At 47.3% G+C, this 21,622-nt stretch overlaps 1 protein-coding gene across 3 annotated transcripts in view; it reads right to left on the reverse strand.

Annotated features, from left to right (window-relative positions):
- Positions 1 to 21,622, reverse strand: part of CEP192 (centrosomal protein 192) — a 639,877-nt gene that overhangs the window by 460,509 nt on the left and 157,746 nt on the right. For all 3 annotated transcript variants that reach the window (XM_063923418.1, XM_063923417.1, XM_063923415.1), the window contains exons 7-9: positions 8,792 to 8,922; positions 7,763 to 7,834; positions 7,517 to 7,669 (exon numbers count right to left, since the gene is read on the reverse strand). In XM_063923418.1, the coding sequence (XP_063779488.1) occupies positions 7,517 to 7,669; positions 7,763 to 7,834; positions 8,792 to 8,922 (356 nt within the window). The remainder of the gene's footprint in view (positions 1 to 7,516; positions 7,670 to 7,762; positions 7,835 to 8,791; positions 8,923 to 21,622) is intronic.

Consider the following 21,622-nt stretch of genomic DNA (forward strand, 5'->3'; position numbering starts at 1 on the left):
CTTGAACTAATACAAAACCAGAGGAGGTTTAGCTGCTTCAAATTGAGAATTGGACAAAAAGAACGAAGTGGTTTGTCTACCAAGAGGCGGCTTTAGTAAAACCCCAGATCTCGCTGAGAAAAAAAAAAAAACACTGGGAGTGATGACTCCAGAATCGGAAAGAGAACGCACCACCATCCGTTAAAAACGAGTATTGGCACCCATTCACTGAATACTCTTCAAACTCCTCACCCTCACATACAAGCCACTTTCTAACTCCACTACTCTCTACACCACAAGCCTCATCTCCTTATAATAGGATTTTAATTACTTTTCTCGTAGTCCGTAGAGGATGCTGGGGTCCACATTAGTACCATGGGGTATAGACTGGTCCACTAGGAGCCACTGGCACTTTAAGAGTTTGAGAGTGTGGGCTGGCTCCTCCCTCTATGCCCCTCCTACCAGACTCGGTCTAGAAACTGTGCCCGAGGAGACGGACATCTTCGAGAGAAGGAATTTACACAGATAGTGGCGAGATTCACACCAGCTCACACACAAGGCAAACCAAGCTAACTAGCTTGAAACATCAGCAACGGCTGAACAAGATTACTTACAAAGTAACAAAACAGTACTTAACCAAGAAATAAGCAGTACTGAACCAAGTAACCACTGCAGAATAACGAAGCGCTGGGCGGGCGCCTAGCATCCTCTACGGACTATGAGAAAAGGATTTACCGGTAGGTAATTAAAATCCTATTTTCTCTTACGTCCTAGAGGATGCTGGGGTCCACATTAGTACCATGGGGATGTACCAAAGCTCCCAGAACGGGAGGGAGAGCGCGAAGGCTCCTGCAGAACTGATTGGCCTCTGAGGACCTAAAGTTTGGTCAAAGTATCGAACTTGTAGAACTTTGCAAACGTGTTCAACCCAGACCGAGTAGCCGCTCGGCAAAGCTGTACAGCCGAGACACCCCGGTCAGCCACCCAGGAAGAACCCACCTTACAAGTAGAGTGGGCCTTAACAGACGTAGGACACTGCAATCCTGCCGTAGAATATGCATGCTGGATAGTGAACCTAATCCAGCGAGATATTGTCTGCTTAGAAGCAGGACACCCAAGTTTCTTGGGATCATACAGGACGAACAGAGAGTCCGATTTTCTGTGACGAGCAGTCTTCACATAGATTTCCAGAGCCCTTACAACATCCAAAGACTTTGATGAGATTGAGAAGTCAGTAGCCACTGGCACCACAATAGGTTGGTTAATATAAAATGCCGACACAACCTTCGGAAGAAAATGCTGACGTGTCCGGAGCTCAGCTCTATCTTCTTGGAAGATCAAGTAGGGGCTCTTACAAGATAAAGCCCCCAACTCCGACACACGTCTAGCAGAAGCTAAGGCCAACAAAGTGACAGCCTTCCACGTGAGAAACTTGACCTCAACCTCTGGCAGAGGTTCAAACCAATCCGATTAGAGAAACTGCAACACACGTTAAGATCCCAGGGCGCCGTAGGCGGCACAAAGGGAGGCTGGATGTGCAGAACCCCTTTCAGAAAAGTCTGAACCTCAGGAAGGGAAGCCAACTGTTTCTGTAAGAAAATGGATAGGGCCGAAATCTGCACCTTCACGGATCCCAACCTCAGACCCAAATCCACACCTGCTTGCAGGAAGAGGAAAAACCGTCCCAGCTGAAACTCCACCGTAAGAAACTTCTTGAACTCACACCAAGATACCTACTTTTTCCAAATACGATGGTAATGTTTAGACGTTACTCCTTTCCTAGCCTGTATCAAGGTAGGAACTACCTTGTTCGGAATGCCCTTCCGAGCTAATATCTAGCGTTCAACCTCCATGCCGTGAAACGTAGCCGCGGTAAGTCTTGATAGGTGAACGGCGCCTGCTTTGCAGGTCCTCCCGAAGAGGCCTTGGCTTTTCTAGCAGAATATCCAGAAGTTCCGCGTACCAAGCCCGTCTTGGCCAGTCCAGAGCAATGAGGATCACCAGAACTCTTGTTTTCCTTATGAGTTTTAGAACTCTTGGAAGGAGTGGAAGTGGCGTAAACACGTACACCGACTGGAACACCCACGGAGTCACTAGGGCGTCCACTGCCATGGCTTGCGGGTCCCTCGACCTGGAACAATACTGCCAAAGCTTCTTGTTGAGACGAGAGGCTATCATGTCTATTTGAGGTACACCCAAAGATCTGCTACCTCCTTGAACACCTCCGGATGGAGACCCCATGCTCCTGGATGGAGATCATGTCTGCTGAGGAAGTCCGCTTCCCAGTTGTCTACTCCCGGAATGAAGATTGCCGACAGCGCCAACGCGTGTTTTTCTGCCCAGAGGATGATCCTCGTTACCTCTGACATCGCAACTCTGCTCTTCGTTCCGCCCTGTCGGTTTACGTAAGCCACTGTAGTTACATTGTCAGACTGCACTTGAATGGCCCGATCTCGCAGAAGATAGGCTGCTTGGAGAAGACCATTGTAGACGGCTCTTAGTTCCAGAATGTTTATTGGTAGTCAGGCTTTCAGACCAGACCACCTTCCTTGGAAGGTCTCCCTTTGAGTGACTGCACCCCAGCCCCGGAGACTTGCATCCGTGGTTAGAAGGATCCAGTCCTGGATCCCGAACCCGTGGCCCTCCAGAAGGTGAGGTAATTGCAGACACCAGAGGAGCGAGATCCTGGCTTTTGGCGGCAGACATATTCTCTGGTGTATGTGTAGATGAGATCCCGACCACTTGTCCACGAGATCCAGTTGGAAAGGCCGAGCTTGAAACCTCCCATACTGCAGAGCCTCGTAAGAGGCCACCATCTTCTCCATAAGGCGAATGCACTGATGAACCAACACCCGGGCTGGTTTCAGGACATCCCGGACCATTTGTTGGTATCACCAACGCTGTCTCATCCAGAAGAAATACCCTCTGCACTTCCGTGTCGAGGTTTATTCCCAGAAAGGACAACCTCCTGGTCGGCTCCAAATGTGATTTTGGAAGATTCAGGATCCAACAGTGTTCCCTGAGTAGATGGGTCGTGAGAACAATGGACTAACAGCTTCTCCTTGGACGATGCCTATCAGCAGATCGTCCAGATATGGAATTATGTTCACCCCCTGTCTGCAGAGGAGAACCATCATCTCTGCCTTCACCTTGGTAAAGACCCTCGGTGCTGTGGAGAAGCCGAAAGGCAGTGCCTGAAGCTGATATTGACTGTAACAGTGCGAATCGGAGAAAAGCTTGATGCAGCGGCCAAATCAGAATGTGGAGGTACGCATCCTTGATATCCAGGGATACCAGGAATTTCAGCTCTTCCAGACCGGATATCACCGCCCTCAGAGACACCATTTTGAACTTAAAATCACTAAACCCCTTTCTGAGGGAGTTCAAGTTCAGAATGAGCCTGACCGAACCATCCGGTTTCAGAAACACGAAAAGGTTCAAATAGTAATCTTTGTTTTGCAAATGGGGTGGAACTGGTACAATGACCTGTGACTCCAACTTCTGGATGGCTTCCTGTAGTATAGCCCTGTCCGCCAGCAAAGCTGGCAAGCCTGATTTGAAGAATCTATGAGGAGGGAGATTTTGAAACTCCAGCCTGTACCCCTGGGACACAATATCTTGCACCCAGGGATCCAGGCCGGACGACACCCAGACGTGACTGAAATGCCAGAGTCTCGCCCCCACCGGCAGGCCGCGCGGTCCACCGTCATGCTGAGGACTTTGTCGTACCTGAAGCGGGCTTCTGTTCCTGGGAACCTGCAGCAGCAGGTTTCTTGGATTTTGGCCGACCTCCTATAAAGAAGGTGTTGGACGGCTTGGCCTTTCTTGTTTTAGCAGCCCGAAAAGGACTGTGATGCAGCTGAAGAAAAAGGTTTCTTTGTAGCAGGTGCAGCTGAGGGAAGAAAAGGTGACTTACCCGCTGTAGCCGTGGAAATCCACGCATCCAACGCTTCCCCAAAGAGAGCCTGACCTGTGTAGGGTAGGGTCTCCACACCTCTCCTGGATTCCGCGTCGGCAGACCACTGGCGCAGCCGAAGTCCTCTACGAGCCGAGACAGACATGGAAGATATCCCTGCAGCCATGGAACCCAGGTCTTTCATGGATTCCACCATAAATCCTGCAGAATCCTGAATGTTACGTAAAACAATTCAACGTTACTTTTATCCATTGTATCCAAATCTTCAAGTAACGTGCCTGACCCCTTTACTATAGGCTTTGTAAATTCATGCACAGGTAATAGTAGGACGCAGTATCGCCCCTGAAGCCGTGTATATGGAATTGAGCGTAGTGTCAATTTTGCGTTCAGCCGGTTCTTTTAAGGCGGTAGATCCTGGAACAGGTAAAATCACCTTCTTTGAGAGTCTGGATACAGACGTGTCAACTATGGGTGGGTTTTCCCATTTTTTCCTATCCTCCTCAGGGAAAGGGAAAGCATCCAGAACCTTTCTAGGGATCTGAACTTTTTTCTCCGGGTTTTCCCAGGCTTTCTCAAATATAGCATTTAATTACTTAGATGCAGGGAAGGTTAGAAAGGTTCTCTTATTGTCAGTGAAGTAAGCCTCCTCAACTTGCTCAGGTGTTGTATCAGCAATATTAAACACATCTCTAATGGCCTCTATCATCAATTGCACCCCCTTTGCAAGAGATGCCACCCCCCTCACCACATCCCCATCACCATCTACCGTGTCAGAATCGGTATCAGTGTCATCTTGCATAATCTGGGCAAGAGCACGTTTTTGGGAACATACAGTAGGGGGCACTGAGGTAAACAGAACCAGACCAAACTGCCATAGAGTTCTGTAAAACCTGAGTTGCAGATTCATTCTGTGTAACCCTAGTAGAAATCTGAGAAATCATAGTTTTAATTGAGGCTAACCACTCAGGCTCCCTTGCTGGGGCCTGCGCTAACACAGTGCAATCCTGATTACATGTAATGGGATCATCCTGAGAGGACGTATCCTCTGCAGCATATGACACAGAGTCCATGGACATAGCATAATGGAGACCAGACACACACAGGGAAGGGCAGACAAAGTTTCCCGTCCTAAGAATGGCAAGAGAGACACAGAGATTGGAGCCAACCCACACACCACGCTAATAGATAGAGAGACCCCTAACCAGCGCTGACTGTGCCCCTTAATAGGTTACACAGTCTGTACACATCCTCCCCCCCACCTTCTACAACCACCTGGTACCGTAAAAGATAGCTGGAGTTGATTTGGAGGGACAGCTCACACTGACAGAGCTTCTGTAGGCAGGAAAATGGCGCTGAATGCTGCTGGGTCCGCTCTGAGAAGCTCCGCCCCCTTACATGGCGCTGTCTTCCTGCTCTTCTGAAGATTATACTGGCCTGAGGAATTGGTCTGGCAGCGATCCTGGGACCCTGACAGGCTTGGAGGTCGGTGGGCACCCCTCACAGCGCCGCACTATGTACCGCTGAGCCCCAGAGCGTAGTTAGTACTGTGCTCCATACCCTGTTGCCGCTATCTTCACACCCGCTCCCCGCTTGCCAGGGGGGCCAGTGACTAACTCGCCACTGATCTTTTGGCTCTGTAAGGGGGTGGCGGCATGCTGCTGGGGTGAGCGATCCCCTGTGGCAGGGAACGTACGATCCGCTCAGGAGCTCAGTGTCCTGTCAGCTGAGATGGTGGCTCAGACCCCGCAGAGCGGACACTACTTCTCCCCCCCCCCCAATCACTCCCCCCCCTTAGTCCCACGAAGCAGGGAGGCTGTTGCCAGCAGCCTCCCTGTGTCTAAACTCTAATTAAAATAATAAAACTAAAAGAACTCCTATGGAGCTCCCGTAGCTGTGACCGGCTCCTCCAAGCACATTTTCTAAACCGAGTCTGGTAGGAGGGGCATAGAGGGAGGAGCCAGCCCACACTATTAAACTCTTAAAGTACCAATGGCTCCCAGTGGACCCGTCTATACCCCATGGTACTAATGTGGACCCCAGCATCCTCTAGGACGTAAGAGAAATACAGTACTCCTTCCCATCCTGGTCAGCCAATGAACATCAGCTCTCCTGTACCCTGGTTACTGCATCTCACACTCAGATCAAAGATTTTGCCCATGCTGCGCCCCTTCACTGAACGAGTACCCTTGCTCCATTAAGATCTCCCCAACCAGGCATGACTTCAAATGCGCACTGAAAACTCACCTGTTCATCAAAGTGTACCCTTCACCAGGTCACTCACTCCACCCTCCTACCTCAGTCATCGCTACCTCCTGCCCCTCAGGTCACCATCCACATGCTCACCCCTCATGTCATCTGTCAGTCTCCCCTAGATTGTAAGCTCACAGTAGCAGGGTTTTCCTCTCTACTGTTCTTACAACTCTACTCTAGCACATCAACGACTGCCTTCACCTACTCAGTAGCCGTTTAGCCCGGAATTCCTTTCACTCACAGCTGTTTGTCTCTTCCTATGGCTCTATTCTTGTCATTCGTGCTGTCACTATTGGAGCTAGGTTCCACCTTTCGCTGATTACTCCCTCACTCAACCCGTTTCCCAGCTGCATTGTGAACCAAGAATTGTGATGCTAAACTTTACCTGTGCTGTTTATATCTTTGTTACAGTAATGTTATGCAATGTTCTGTGTACCCTGTACTGTCCTACTATTGCTGTACATGTACAGCGCTGCAGACCACATGTGGTACCTTATAAATAAAATGCAGTAGTAATAATACATAGTAAGTGAATTTCCTCTGAAAAAGCAATGCAAGGTTGGAATTGGACTGCAAATAAAACTTGCAGTGCAAGTTCGCTGTGAGAACGACTTATTCAGGAAGTTTACATTCAATTATGTATTACAGGTTGAGTATCCCATATCCAAATATTCCGAAATACAGAATATTCCGAAATACAGACTTTTTTGAGGGAGAGTGAGATAGTGAAACCTTTGTTTTCTGATGGCTCAATGTACACAAACTTTGTTTAATACATAAAGTTATTAAAAATATTGTATTAAATGACCTTCAGGCTGTGTGTATAAGGTGTATATGAAACATAAATGAATTGTTTGAATGTAGACACTTTGTTTAATGCACAAAGTTATAAGAAATATTGGCTAAAATGACCTTCAGGCTGTGTGTATAAGGTGTATATGGAACATAAAAGTATTCTGTTCTTAGACTTAGGTCCCATCACCATAATATCTCATTATGGTATGCAATTATTCCAAAATACGGAAAAATCCCATATCCAAAATACCTCTGGTCCCAAGCATTTTGGATAAGGGATACTCAACCTGTACGCTCTCTTCCAAAGCGAAGTCACTTTACTGAGAATTTTCAAAATGGTATGAACCGAAACACACAAGTCAGGTCTCACCACTTAACACTAAACTCTTCAACTGTTATTAATACTTAGTCAAACTAGACTAATAGGGTAACTCCTTATATAAATTGAAGTTAAATAGCGTGTTAGAAGCTTGAAATGAGCAAAAATTATATACTGAACAACATAAAAGCACAAATTTAAAAGAAAAAAAAAAAGAAAACATATGAAGTCAAATAATACAAAATAGACATACATACCAAAGGCCTATTTGTCTTCTCTGAGAAGTGCTCTCTTTGTAAATGTTGCTGTGCAGCTTTTTCCAACTCAAACTCTACATCCTCCTCATCACTAGCTGATGCTGAATCCATGCCTGTGGCACCTAACCGAACACAAAGCATCTGGAAATCTTCCTGAAATGTAGAATATGTGAAGCAATAAGCCTATACTAAATTACAACAATTGATTCAAAATACCTGAAACATGCAACATAAGTATGCTATTACCTCATAGCCCTCAAGGTATTGTAGACGCTCAGATTCTTGAACTTTTGTTCTGCTTGAAAAACTGTTTAATGCCTGAAGAACACACACTAGTTATTTGTACCACTTTAAGCAGATAAATACGCAAGACTAAATAACAAAAACAGACAAATCAATGAAAGATACTAATCATAACCTTATCCCTACGTAAACACAGTATACTTCGACGATCAAAGGGTCTTTGGTGCAATCAGTCAGTCAACATCTATCAAATAGGTAAATGCTGTTGATGTTTACACTAAAGAAAGTATATAAAGTATGGAAAAAACACACTGTTAAAGCTCCTGGAGGACTGGAGTTGGGATATACTAAATTAAATGAAGGGTTACTGTTGAAAGAATCCATGGATATGAAAATGGAAAAACATTTAAGAAAGCTTAATATTTACTCTGGAACTGTACTCAAACCCTGTGTAGCGGTGGCCTCCATCTCCAGGGCAGTATGTGAATATAATCTACATAAGGCCATATAAGAAACAATTAACAGGAAGCATCAATTTATAAGTATCGGCATCATAAAAAAAGGGATTAATTCAATCTGTAAAAGCATGAATAGAAACCATCACCATTTCTGTCAGAAATATGGCACCAGCTTTGGTTACATGTAGAGCTTCCTAGGGGGGTAAATTTACTAAAGGTATTAAAAATTAAAAGTGGTGATGATGCCCATAGCAACCAAACAGATTCTATCATTTCTCTATTGCATCCTAGAAAATAATAGACATAATCTGATTGTTACTATGGGCAACATAATCACTTTTCAATTTTAGAACCTTTAGTAATATTTACCCCCTGATGTGTATTTGGGGGCTAGAGCCACATATAAAGAATCGTTTTGCCACATTTTATCCATGAAGAGAAGAAAAACTTTCAAAATAAACTTTTTTCAATGATTCAGAATTATTACTGGAAGCTAAGATCACCATTTCAAGATCAATATGTGCATTTGTATAAAAAAAAAACAAAAAAAAAAAAACACACAAGTATTTTATACCATGTCAGAAGCTTTTTTTGGCTCCTGAATTTCTTGTCCCTCAATAACGCCACGCTGTATTCCTAGTGGGAGAAGTTTTTTAAAGTAGGCTTCCAACTGGTCATCATAAAATTCTTCATCATCCAATTCATCTGTAAACATAAGGCTTATTTAATCATGACTACAAATACTAAAGCATCATATAGTATCAATTACAATCAAATGCTGGACAAGATTTTCATAAAAATCCATTAAACCAGCAAGTAGAAATACATTGCTTATTAACACAAGTAAAGAATTGCAGAATAAGTAAATGCTCAAAACCATTTATATTCTAGACTAGGGGTGGGCAACAGGCAGCCCGCAGACCGATCCTGCCTGGCCAGCTGTGCCCCACCAGAGTGCAATGACAAGCGGCCCGACATGCCGCTTGTCATTGCACTGCTCTCAGACGCGGCGCCGCTGAGGAAATCCCGGTCACGTCACAGGGTCAGCTGACCGGGATTTCCTCTGTTATCATGCACTGGGCGGCACGGGGGGCGGGCACTGCAGTGAGCAGGAGCGGCGGCCGAGAAGCGGCGGCCAGTGAGAGGAAGCAGCGCGCAGCGAGCAGGAGAGGCCACATCAGCAGTGACTCCGGCCGGCAGCAGCGCAGATCATCGGACAGCGGGGATTGTCTGCCACTGTGACAATCAGGTAAACCCCCTGTCCAGCCAGCCCCTGGATCACTGCTTAAGTTGCCATATAGGTTTAGGGGTGGGTAGGGAGGGGAGTTAAAAACTGCAATATGGGTTTAGGGGAGGGGGGGGGGGGGGGGAGGGGGATAGGGACTGTCTGCCGTAATGTGTAAAAACGGGGGCGCTGTCTGCCGTAATGTCTAAAAACGGGGGCGCTGTCTGCCGTAATGTCTAAAAACGGGGGCGCTGTCTGCCGTAATGTCTAAAAACGGGGGCGCTGTCTGCCGTAATGTCTAAAAACGGGGGCGCTGTCTGCCGTAATGTCTAAAAACGGGGGCGCTGTCTGCCGTAATGTCTAAAAACGGGGGCGCTGTCTGCGTAATGTCTAAAAACGGGGGCGCTGTCTGCCGTAATGTCTAAAAACGGGGGCGCTGTCTGCCGTAATGTCTAAAAACGGGGGCGCTGTCTGCCGTAATGTCTAAAAACGGGGGCGCTGTCTGCCGTAATGTCTAAAAACGGGGGCGCTGTCTGCCGTAATGTGTAAAAACGGGGGCGCTGTCTGTCGTAATGTGTAAAAAGGGCACGCTGTCTGCCATAATGTGTAAAAAGGGGGACGCTGTCTGCCGTAATAAGTAAAAAGGGCACGCTGTCTGCCGTAATGTGTAAAAAGGGATCTCTTTTTGAGTATTTTGTGTGTGGCCCTCGAATATTCGCTGGAAGTGTTATGCGGCCCCCCAGCTGAAATAATTGCCCACCCCTTTTCTAGACCAAAGGTTCTCAAACGCAGTCCTCAAGGCACCCCAACGGTCCAGAATTTAAGTCTATTCAGGCTTGGCCACAGGTGACTTAATTAGCATCTCAGTCAATTTGATTTAACCATCTGTGCCGAGCCATGAATATACCTAAAATTTGGACCGTTGGGGTGCCTTGAGGACCGCATTTGAGAACTTCTGTTCTAGACTCAATGCACTATGTCTTGCAAAGCAAGAATGTTTGGCGAATCCCATTATTTGTCACACTACAGAAGCACTTCCATGGTTTAAAAAAAACCACTTTATAAGAAAACATACATTTGACTAGGATTGTTACTCATTTCCTGCTTGTCTATGAGTAAGGTGTTAGTAAGCAGGTGGGGATGTAACAGCTTGGGAGCAAATCAAATTATTAGAACAAAGGATTTCAGCAGTGTAGTATGCATGCATTCTATGGAGCAAAACGTTACCAGTGGAGTACCCCAGGGATCTGTACTTGGACCAGTGCTCTTTGATATCTTTGTTGGTGACATTGCAAATGGTATTGAAGGGAAAGTATGCCTTTTTGGAGATGATACAAATATATGCAACAGGGTAGACACCAGAAGGGGTAAAAGAAATGATTGATGACCTAGGTAGACTTTGGAAATGGTCAAAGATGTGGCAACTACAGTTTAATGCCAAAAAATGCAAAATCATGCACCTGGGTCACAAAAATCCAAAGTCACTATTTCAACTGACAAAGGCAGGAAAGCAATGCAACAAAGCAATGAGAAAGGAAAGTAAGATGCATTGTTGCATAGAGAGGAATCGGTAGCAGGAAAAAGTAGTAATGATGCCACTGTATTAGTCATTGGTATGGCCTCATCTGGAATACAGAGTCCAGTTCTGGAGACCATGGGCTATATTCAATTAGGGTCGGATCCATTCAGACATGCATTTGTCGGAATAGATCCAACAACCCCTATTCAATCCCATCTCAATTAAAAAAAGTCGAATTGAGATGAGACCTGTAAGCGGAGGAGAGGGGGGAGACCAGCAGGGACAGCCGCAGGCAGACGGAGGAGAGCAGCGCTGCAGAAGGATGTCTCACAGCCGCCAGACCTCACGGCAGTGTCCACCCGGCTCCAGCAAGTGTGACCTCACTTGCTGGAGCTGAGCGGACGCTGCCGTGAGCGGCGCGGTTGTGAGACATCCTCCTGCAGCGCTGAGCTGTAGCGCTGCTCTCCCTCGTCTGCCCGCAGCTCTCCCCCCTCTCCTCGTCTAAGGTCCCTCATCTCAGTCCGACATTTTTTTTATGTCGGACTGAAATGGTCTGAAACAGGGCAAAATCCTGTCGAATTTGGCCCCGTATACCGCCGATTCACGTACTATTCGACAAGTCGAATTCCCCGACTTGTTGAATAAAAATAGATGGGATTGAAGAGGTCGAAAACTGCAGTCTTTTCGACAGACGGCAGCTTCCGACCCTAATTGAATATACCCCCATATCTCCAGAAAGATATAAAAACATTAGAGAGTCTACAACAAAAAATGATGCATGGCCTACATTACAAAACTTACCAGAAAAGACTAAAGATCTTAACATGTATGGTTTGGAGCAGAGAAGGAAAGGAAAGGGGGTGGGGGAACGACAAGATAGAAACTTTCAAATATACCAAGGGCTTTAACAAAGTGCAGGAGGGAAACATTCTTCAAAGGAAGAGAAGTAGTAGAACACAAGGACATGCACTGAAACTGGAGGTAGGCAGGTTCAGGGGAAATGTAAGGAAAAATACTACACAGAAAGGGTAGTGGATAAGTGGAATAGCCTCCAATCGGAGGAGGTATAGGCTAAGACAGTAGAGCAACTTAAACATGCTTGGGATAGGCATATCAATATCCTTACAAAGAACTTATCTGCCGTCAAATTCTATGTTTATATATCTTAAAGCAATAACCTGTACACTTAATTTTAATGTTAGTGAATACCAAACTATTGGGATAAAAATGAGTTATGGTAAAACTTAGTTTTGTTAACTCTTTTTTCGAGGTCAATAGGATCCACAGGGTTAACCTTGGGGTATGCTGATGGAGACCAGGACAGGCACTGAACAGCTTAAGCTTTTACAAGTCCCAGGATGCACTGGACCACACTCCCCTCGTACCTCACCCACAGTTCAGGCTCTTTAGTATTAAGCCCAAAGCAGGAGCTGGAGAGGAGGATGAACGGTACACACAGGAAACACACTCTCACTGATAGAAGGGAACTGGTGACCGAGAAGAGTAACCCATTGAAGCTAGGTGCGTCAGGGTGGGCGCCCCGTGGATCCTATGGACCTCAGAAATAAATAAATAAATAAATAAATAGTTAAACCACTAGTTTTACCATAACTCTTATTTTCTTCTTCAGGGTCCATAGTCTCCACAGGGTTAACCTTGGGGATGTCCCATACAGTTGTAATAGGGAGGGAACGTTCATAAGCTGGAAGGAGGACATTGCGGCCAAAGGCATCCTGAGAGGAAAACGTATCAAAGGCATAGAACCTAAGAAACGTGTGGGCAGACCACCACTTGGCAGCCTTGCATAGCTGTTCAGCAGACGCGCCAAGGTGGGCTGACCTCGAAGATCCCACAGAGCGAGTAGGGTGAGCAGAGACTGTACTTGGTACTAAAAGATCAGCTTGCGTGTAAGACTGTGAGATGATCATCTGGAGTCAACAAGCCAAGGTTTGTTTATTGGCTGGCCAGGAACGCTTGTGGAATCCATAGAGAATGAACAAGGAATCTGATTTCCTAAAGGAACTAGTACAGTCCACGTAGATCTTTAGAGCACGGACTACATCCAACAAAGCTTTCTCAGGTGAAAGACCTGGTGTACTAAAGGCTGGTAACAATTTCCTCGTTGATATGGAACTTGGATACTACCTTGGGTAGGTATTAATGCTTAGTCTGAAGAACAGCCCTGTCTTTATGAAAAGTCAAAAACGAGGGGTGGCAAGAGAGTGCCCCAAGTCAGACTCTGTGGGCTAAGAGGCAATAGCCATGAGGAAGAGTCTTCACGGTCAACCATCTGATGTTAACAGCATCCAGTGGTTCAAAGGGAGGATGTTGTAAGGACAAATCCAAAGGAGCCACTGGGGGAACAAATGGAGGCTGAATCCGGATTATCCCCTGTAAGAAAGAACGTACATCTGGCAAGGAAGAAAGTATTTTCTGAAACCAGACGGACAGAGCTGAGACCCGAACCTTAACAGAAGGCGGAGACCCATGTCAAGGCCCGCATGTAGAAATGCCAGGGGTGTAGAAATCCAAAACAGCACAGGACCAGTGTCGATGAGCACACCACTGAAAGTAAGAGTGCCAGATATGGCAATATATGCAAGCTGATGACTGTTTTCCAAGCATGAAGCATAGTTTGAGTCATCCATCCCTTCATCCATTAGGATGAATGCCTCAAGAGCCATACGGTCAAAGACAAGCGAGCTAGGTCCGGGTGTAGACAGGGACCTTGAGACAGGAAGTCTGGTCAAAGAGTAAGTGGGAATGGCACATCTATGGAGAGTGATTGGAGATCCAAGAACCAATGGCGTCTGGGCCATGCCGGAGCACTCTGGGAAGGAGAGATACCAGAGAAAAGAGATATGCTACATGAAAGGACTACAGGACTGGTAGGGCCTCCATGAAAGTTGCATCTGGATCCCTCGTTCTGGACCCGTATATGGGTACTTTGTGGTTATGTTTAGAGGCCATGAGGTCCATGTCCGGAAGACCCCATTTGTGTACCTGAAGCTGAAAGATGTCTTGTTATAGAGACCACTCACCGGCATGCACACCCTGGCGACTGAGGAAGTCTGCTTCCCGGTTGAGGACCCCCGGGATGAAGATTCTGAGCTACTTTGTGCATTGCGGTGGCAATGTGAGTGCCCCCCCTGCCGATTGGCATAAGCCACTGCTGTGGCATTGTCCGACTGAACTTGCATGGAAAAGCCGTGAGGAAGGTCCTAAGCCATCTGGAAAGCCTGGTAAACAGCCCAAAGTTCCAGGACGTTGATCGGAAGATCCCTCTCTATTGGGGGTCCAACGAACCTGAAATGATTGACAGTTCCCGACCCCAGGAGACTGGCATTCGTTATGAGTAGAAGCCATGGTGGAATCCAGAATGGACAACCCTTGTCCAGGATGGAAGCTTGTAGCCATCATGAGAGGGACGCCTGGACATCCAGAGGCAGTATCATCATCTGAGATTTGATCTGCTTCAGCTGCCCATTCCACCTGCCGAGTATCAGGCGTAGGAGAGGCCTGGAGTGGAATTAGGCGTATTCAACAAAGTCAAAAGGCAGATACCATAGATCACAAGGTCTGCATTGTGGAGTGGATAGAGACTCTGCGACTGAGGAGTAGGCTGTGGATGCACAATTGTAGTGCTGTAATCTTGTCCTGAGGAAGGAAGATGCGTTGCACTTAAACATCCAGCAGAGCTCAGAGATGGAGCATCCTCTGAGAAGGGATGAGAGGGGACTTGGCCCAGTTGATCAACCAACCGTGACTCTGAAGGTATGACATTGTCACCTGGAGAGGATGGTTGGGGACCTCCGGAGAATGTGCAAGAAGGACGATATCCAGGTAAGGGAGTATCCAGATTCCCTGCTGCCGAAGGTGAGCAGCCATCACCAACATGAGCTTGGTGAACACACTGAGGGCCTGAAAGTTGAAATGCTGACGTAGGACAGCAAACAGGAGTTATTGTTGATGGCAGGGTGCTATAGGTACATGAAGGTAATACTCCTGTATATCCAGAGACCCCATAAAATCGCAAAGTCGCATAGCGAGGACAATGGAACGGAGAGTTTCTATATGAAATCTGGGCATGTTGTGATAATTGTTCAGTAATTTTACATCGAGTATGGGAGGATGAGACCCATTGAGATTCTGAACCAAAAAGTGTGTAGAATAGAACCCCTGGCCCTCTAGAGACACGGGGACAGGAATAATCATTCCTGAGTGTAGTGAGGATTGAATGACCTTCTCCAGTGCCTTGGCTTTGCCGAGGTCTGCTGGTGCACTGTTAAAGTATTCTCTGGGAGGATGCTTCAGGAGGAAGAAAGCGTACCCGTGGCAAGCTGTCTTGAATCCAGGCATCCGTTGTGATCTGACGCCAAACATGGGCGAACTGAAGAAGTCGGCCTCTCACCCTGGAGTCCCCCAGGAGTTTATCATCTGGTTTGGTAGTTGGGCGTCTAGCCACTCATGCCTGTTTGGGTTTGAGCTTAGAAGCCTTGGTGAGATGTGACATGCTTGGGAAGGTCTGACCTCTGGCCTTGCCCGGAAGACAAAAGGACGAAGTCTGATGGCGCATAGAGGAGGCTGAGGGTAGGCAAGCCATTTTAGAAATTGGCAGGTTATTGACAATAGTGTCCAACTCTCGTCCCAAAAAATGTTTTGCCTGTGTAAGATCGTGCTTCCAGGGCCTTCTTACCGTCAGAGTCTGCCTTCCAGGAACTAAGCCAAACAATGCGACAGACTACTACAGGCTGCAAATGCTGAGGTAGACCCACAGGGGAGGGCCCACAGATGGGGCTGCAATATGTTCAGCAATTTTACTAGCATGTGAGAAAATGAGGCCCAAGGAGGCTCCTGTGCTGGCAAGGGGAAAGTTGACGGGCCAGGAGGGACAAAACAATAGGTGCACTGACAATCTTGTAATAAATGATGAAGTAATACCTCTGCTAAACACGTCTTACATGACACTAAGATAAGAGACCCAGTCTGTTTAGTTGCCTTGACTTTGATAGACATAACTGCAAGGTTTGGAGCAGAGAAGGGAAAGAGAGGACATGCTAGAAACTTTCAAATATACCAAGGGTCTTAAAGTTCAGGAGGGAAACATTCTTCAAAGGGAGAGAAGTATTAAAACTCGAGGACATACACTGAAACTGGAAGGAGGCAGGTTCAGGGGAAATTTAAGTAAATTTGGATGTGGATAAGTGGAATAGCCTCCCATCACAGTTGGTAGATGCTAAGACAGTTGAGCAATTTAAACATGCTTGGGATAGGCATTTGAATCCACTGTTTATCGGTGACAAGCTCCTGCTGGCACCAAACAAAAACTGAAGAGTCTGAGCTGTGAGTGGGGTGTGAGTGCAGAGTGCATCCTGGGAGCTTGTAAAAGTTTAAGCTGTACGGTGCCTTTCCTGGTCTCCACCAGCATACCTCAAGGTTAACCCTGTGGGTACTATGGACCCTGAAGAACACAACATTATTTGGGAAAAGGGCATTTCGATGGAGAAAAAAAAAAAGAGAAGGAAGGTTCCCTAACAGAGAAGCGAGAAGCTTCACAATTGAATAAAAAGTAATGTGTAGGCAAAATTAAAAAGGATGGGCCTGGGGAGTGGCCTGGATGTGGAGAGGAGAGGACGTGCTGTGCCTGGGCTCCTGTCCTAGACAGAGTTTAGAACCCTTTTGGCCTCTCATTTATTCCCAGGACCCCCACCACTGAACTGTTGAGGTCTCCCTGTTCAAGGCAAGGTGGGTTGCGGAGCCGGCGGGTGCCCCCTGTGCCCGTGCGGGTTGCGGCCTACCTGCCAGGAAGAAGCCGGGGGCTGGATTTGAGTGGAGTCCGGACCGGAAGTGACGCGGCGGGGATCCTTTTTGGACGGAGGTACGGGGTCTGCATCATCTCCCCCCTGGGCGGCTGTTACCGGCGCTACCCCAGCTGTACTGCCAAGCTCCCCAGACGCTGCCTCTGACCGCCACTGAAGAGATTGCCGGAGCGGGACAACAGGTCCGCAATCAAACCGCCCAATCCCCCCGCGGTGGCCGCTGCTGTCCGCTGTAAGCCCTGATCCCCGCCCGCAGCTGACGGAGACCCTGGGGCCCCGAAAATATTTGCCGCTGATGCCACCAATGAATCAGGAGGACACACTATCAAAGCTCCTGCAGTCTGTGACGGGAGCCAGGCGGCGCCATTTTGCTTCCTGGCACATAAGCAGAGTGTACGTGCCTCCACTGTGGCTATCAGCCCTCCCATCCCTGCACGGCTGTACACTTGTATTAGCTCCCTGATAGAGGTATCTCTCTATTCCTCCATGGGTGCATGTTTTATAGCTCTTTGAAGTGACCACCTGGTATTACTGCTAGGAGACCTTAGGAGCTTCTATTAACCCTTCAGATTTACTTGGCCGGTTTCCCCATCGCCGCACCCGGAACCTGGGTGCTGCAGGGAGACTCGTCTCTGCCCGAGCCGTGCTGATGTGACCTTGGATGTGATGGCTGAATCTCTCCCCCACTCCTGATGCTGTGACCCCACCTCGGAGGCACATATCAAGTAGACATAGATCTTTTTATCCTCCTTCCGATTTCTCTTGTCAGCGACTACCACTGCGGTGGGAGGTACCCTTTGGGATAATGCCGCCTAAACGCCAAAAAGACCCGACCCCGGTCCGCCTGGTCGCTTTTTTCAAGCAGTCTCCGACTTCCCAAAGTCAGAAAACTCCTGCTGTGTCGGATTCCCTATCCAAGCAATTCCAAGGTAGTGATGAGGTTTCTGTGACTCCACGGGTGCATCAAACAAAACTCTCAACTGGATGACGACACACCCCTCACACTCGGCTCTATGCGGCAGCTTTTGGCTTCCTTAAAAGATGATATTACAATGGAAGTTAAGACAGCGCTCCAAGGCTGCCAGCAGACAGTCGACGCTATAGGTCAACGTACGGACCACCTCGAGAATAAGTGTGAGGAGGTGGTGAAGTCTCATAATGAGGTGATTAACCAACTTGAAGAGCTACAAGCAGAGGTCGCGGACCTTAGGCGGAAGACCTGTGACCTTGAGGACAGGTCACGCCGTAACAATATGAAGCTCCGCGGCATCCCAGAAACAGTCTCCAACTCAGAGCTCAACCAATTTGCAACGGACCTCTTCATGGCTCTTCTTCCTACCAACTCTATTGATGACTTTCTTATCGACCGCATCCATCGCCTACCGAAGGCTAGAAATGCCCCAAAAGATGCTCCGAGAGACACTCTGATGAGGATGCAATACTTCCATGACCAGGACCAATTCCTGCAAGCAGCTATGCGTCCGGACCTGCCGCCCACGACCTTGGGAGATATTCAAGTGTATGGCAACCTCTCAGCGGCTACCCTAGCTATGAGACGTGCGTTCTACCCGGTGACTACAGCACTCAAGAGAGCTGATATTCTTTATCGTTGGGGGTTTCCGACGAAATTGCTGGTCAGACGTAACTGTGTCATGCACGCGATAATCACGCCGGAAGCTGGGCTGAAATGGTTGGATTCCGGGAAGAGGGAGGATACGTCTGAGAAGACACCTGCAACCCTTAAGTTGACCCAGGAGTGGTCGATGGCCGGCAAATGACTTTGGAAACTGATTATCTCGTTCAGGTTGTATGTTGTAGCCGGCATTGATTTTCCTGTTTCCATTTAAGTTTATGTTTGCCCTTCATGTACCCTCCCGGGCAATGCTTCGGATGGGCACGAAGCGAGATTTATATTTATACATACGTATGGTGTTAGCTTAGCTTGGGTTGCTTATATTGTATTATTCCTACTACCAACCTATTGCCCGCTGCTCGTCCTGCATTTCCCTTGCAAGACGTTTTTGCTTCCATTACCACTGTGTATGTAGATTTGGTGCAGCCCGGGAGGAGACGTGTACCGTATTGTCTTCTTGATGTTGTTTTTCTTTTCATGTCTATGTTGATTGTTCTAGGAGTGGGGGGGAAGATACCTCCCTACACCACGCCCCGACCCCATGTGTTGCCTAGCTGGGCAACCTTGTTAGGCATCCTTGCGGTGCCCGTTCTGTTCCCCTTTCTTACTGTTTCTTCTTCCTTCCCTGTTTTTCCCACCTCTCCAAGTTCCAGTACACAAACAACCTCGTAGATCCCATTACATAGCTTATGTATGTAGATTGATTTTTGCATTGCTCACAGACAGGTCTAATGGTTAATGTTCTATCCTTAAACGTGAAAGGGCTGAATTCACCACATAAACGGCGATTGGCCTTGCGCCATTTTGCCAAATGTAAAGCGCACATAGTGGCCTTACAGGAGACTCACTTCATGTCCTTGTCACCCCTCTCTCTTAAGGATAACTAATTCCCCACTGGTTATATGTCCAACGGTCCGAAGAAGAAGGCTGGGGTGGCCATATTATTTTCTAGTACCTGTGATTTCTCTCTAGATCATCAAATCAATGACCCAGAGGGTAGATATCTTATTCTGACAGGTAAACTGGAAGACAGATCGATCACTATTGCCACGGTGTACGCTCCTAATACCAAACAAAAACCCTTCTTTAGGAAATTTTTTAAACTCCTCCAGATGCACTTATCGGTTGCTTTGTTACTGCTAGGGGATTTTAACACGGTCCTTGATCCAGCGGTAGACAAATCCTTACCCCGCCCTTCTCTCACAGCGAACTCGCAGCGAGATAGTTCCCAAGCTTTTAGGAATATATTACACGAGTATGACCTCTATGATGTTTGGAGAGCTAAGAATCCGACCTGTAGGGATTATTCGTTCTTTTCCCCGGTACACGGCTCTTTCTAGGATCGATTTAATGATTTCGGATAAATGGACTCTCCAACAGATATCGAAGGCTTCTATCCTGCCCGTATCATGGTCCGATCATTCTGCCCTCTCGGTCCAGTGGAACCCCCGCCGCGTGCGGTCTTCTCCTACCTTATGGCGCCTTGGAGAATACCTCCTCACAAATGCGGATGCTCACCGGTCTATTACACAGGCCCTCTCCCTGTATATCGAAACCAATGTTCCAGCAGACACGTCCATATTTACACATTGGTGTGCCCTTAAGGCGGTGGTCCGGGGAGCGTCAATCCAGGCGGCTGCTTATATTCGCAGGACCTCCCGAGAAAAACAGTTGGAGCTCGAAACCCGCTTTAAAGATTTAGATACCCTACTTAAGTTGAACCCCTCTAATAAGAAAACTTATCGAGATCTGCTTCAGGTCAGGGATGAGATGAATAAATTAGCTTTAACTGAGGTCCATAAAAACCTTTTCCGACTGCGGCAAAAGTTCTATACGCAAGGGGACAAGGCGGGTAGAATGCTTGCGTGCAAACTGAGGGGGAAAATTGCTAAAGAGAGGGTGAAATCTATTGTCACTTTAAACAATATCAAGCTATCCGACCCGTTAGATATTGCTAACTCCTTCGCCACATACTATTCCTCCCTCTATAATCTGAAAGACGACGTATTTATTCCACAGCCCACACCAGCCAATATAGCGGCCTTCCTGAAAGATATCAATCTCCCCTCCATTGACTCACTTACTTTACAGACTTTAAATCAACCTTGGTCCTCTAAAGAAATTATCCAAGCAATAGACTCCCTCCATTGGACAAAGCTCCAGGACCGGATGGGTTCATAAATAAATTCTATAAATGCTTCAAAGACGCTATTACCCCTGTCCTGGAAGGAGTCTATAATCATGCTTCCTCCGTGGGGAATTTCCCGGTGGAAATGTTGGAGGCTCGTGTAGCCGCCTTTCCTAAGCCAGGGAAGAATCCCGCTATGATGCCTAACTATCGCCCCATAGCTTTACTAAATACTGACTTAAAAATCTATGCGAAGCTAGTGGCCAACAGACTCAACCCCCTGCTCCCCTCGCTCATCCATTGTGATCAGGTGGGCTTTATCCCCGGAAGACAGGCCCCCTGATAAACGTGCTGGACGCCTTTGCCCCATCTGATTCTCCCTTACTGCTCCTTTCCTTAGACGCGGAGAAGGCGTTCGATCGCCTTCACTGGGGGTATTTACAGGCGGTTCTTTGTAAGTTTGGCCTTACAGATAGGATTCTCTCCTCCGTTTTAGCTTTGTATTCTCTCCCCTCAGCAAGGGTGTGTGTAAATGGACTCCTCTCCTCCTCTTTTATGATCACGAATGGCACACGCCAAGGGTGCCCTCTATCCCCACTGGTATTTGCTTTGGCAATAGAACCTTTGGCTGAGAAAATACGATCCTCTCCATTGATTAAAGGAGTGGAGTTTCTGGGACAATCGCACACGATATGTCAGTTCGCGGACGATGTCCTGTTGACACTCACTGCCCCTATTACCTCCCTCCGAGCTTTGCACACGCTCTTGTCTGAATATTAGGCTGCATCCTATTATAAACTTAATAGTACCAAGATGGAGGCACTCCCTATTAATTTTCCGCCCCCCCCTCCTATCCGCACTGAAAGCTTCTTACTCGTACTCCTGGCAGGATAGAAGCCTCAAATATCTGGGGATCCAAATCACCCAGAAGTTGGATGATCTAATATCTGCTAACTAGCCCCCCTGTTGCGCAAATTTACTGCTCTGGTCTCGGACTGGATGATGCATCATGTTTCATGGCTAAGGCGAATAGCTGCACTAAAAATGACGGTACTCCCAAGACTCATGTACTTATTTCGGG

Source organism: Pseudophryne corroboree, chromosome 5 (genome assembly GCF_028390025.1).
Source record: "Pseudophryne corroboree isolate aPseCor3 chromosome 5, aPseCor3.hap2, whole genome shotgun sequence".
Lineage (NCBI taxonomy): Eukaryota > Metazoa > Chordata > Amphibia > Anura > Myobatrachidae > Pseudophryne > Pseudophryne corroboree.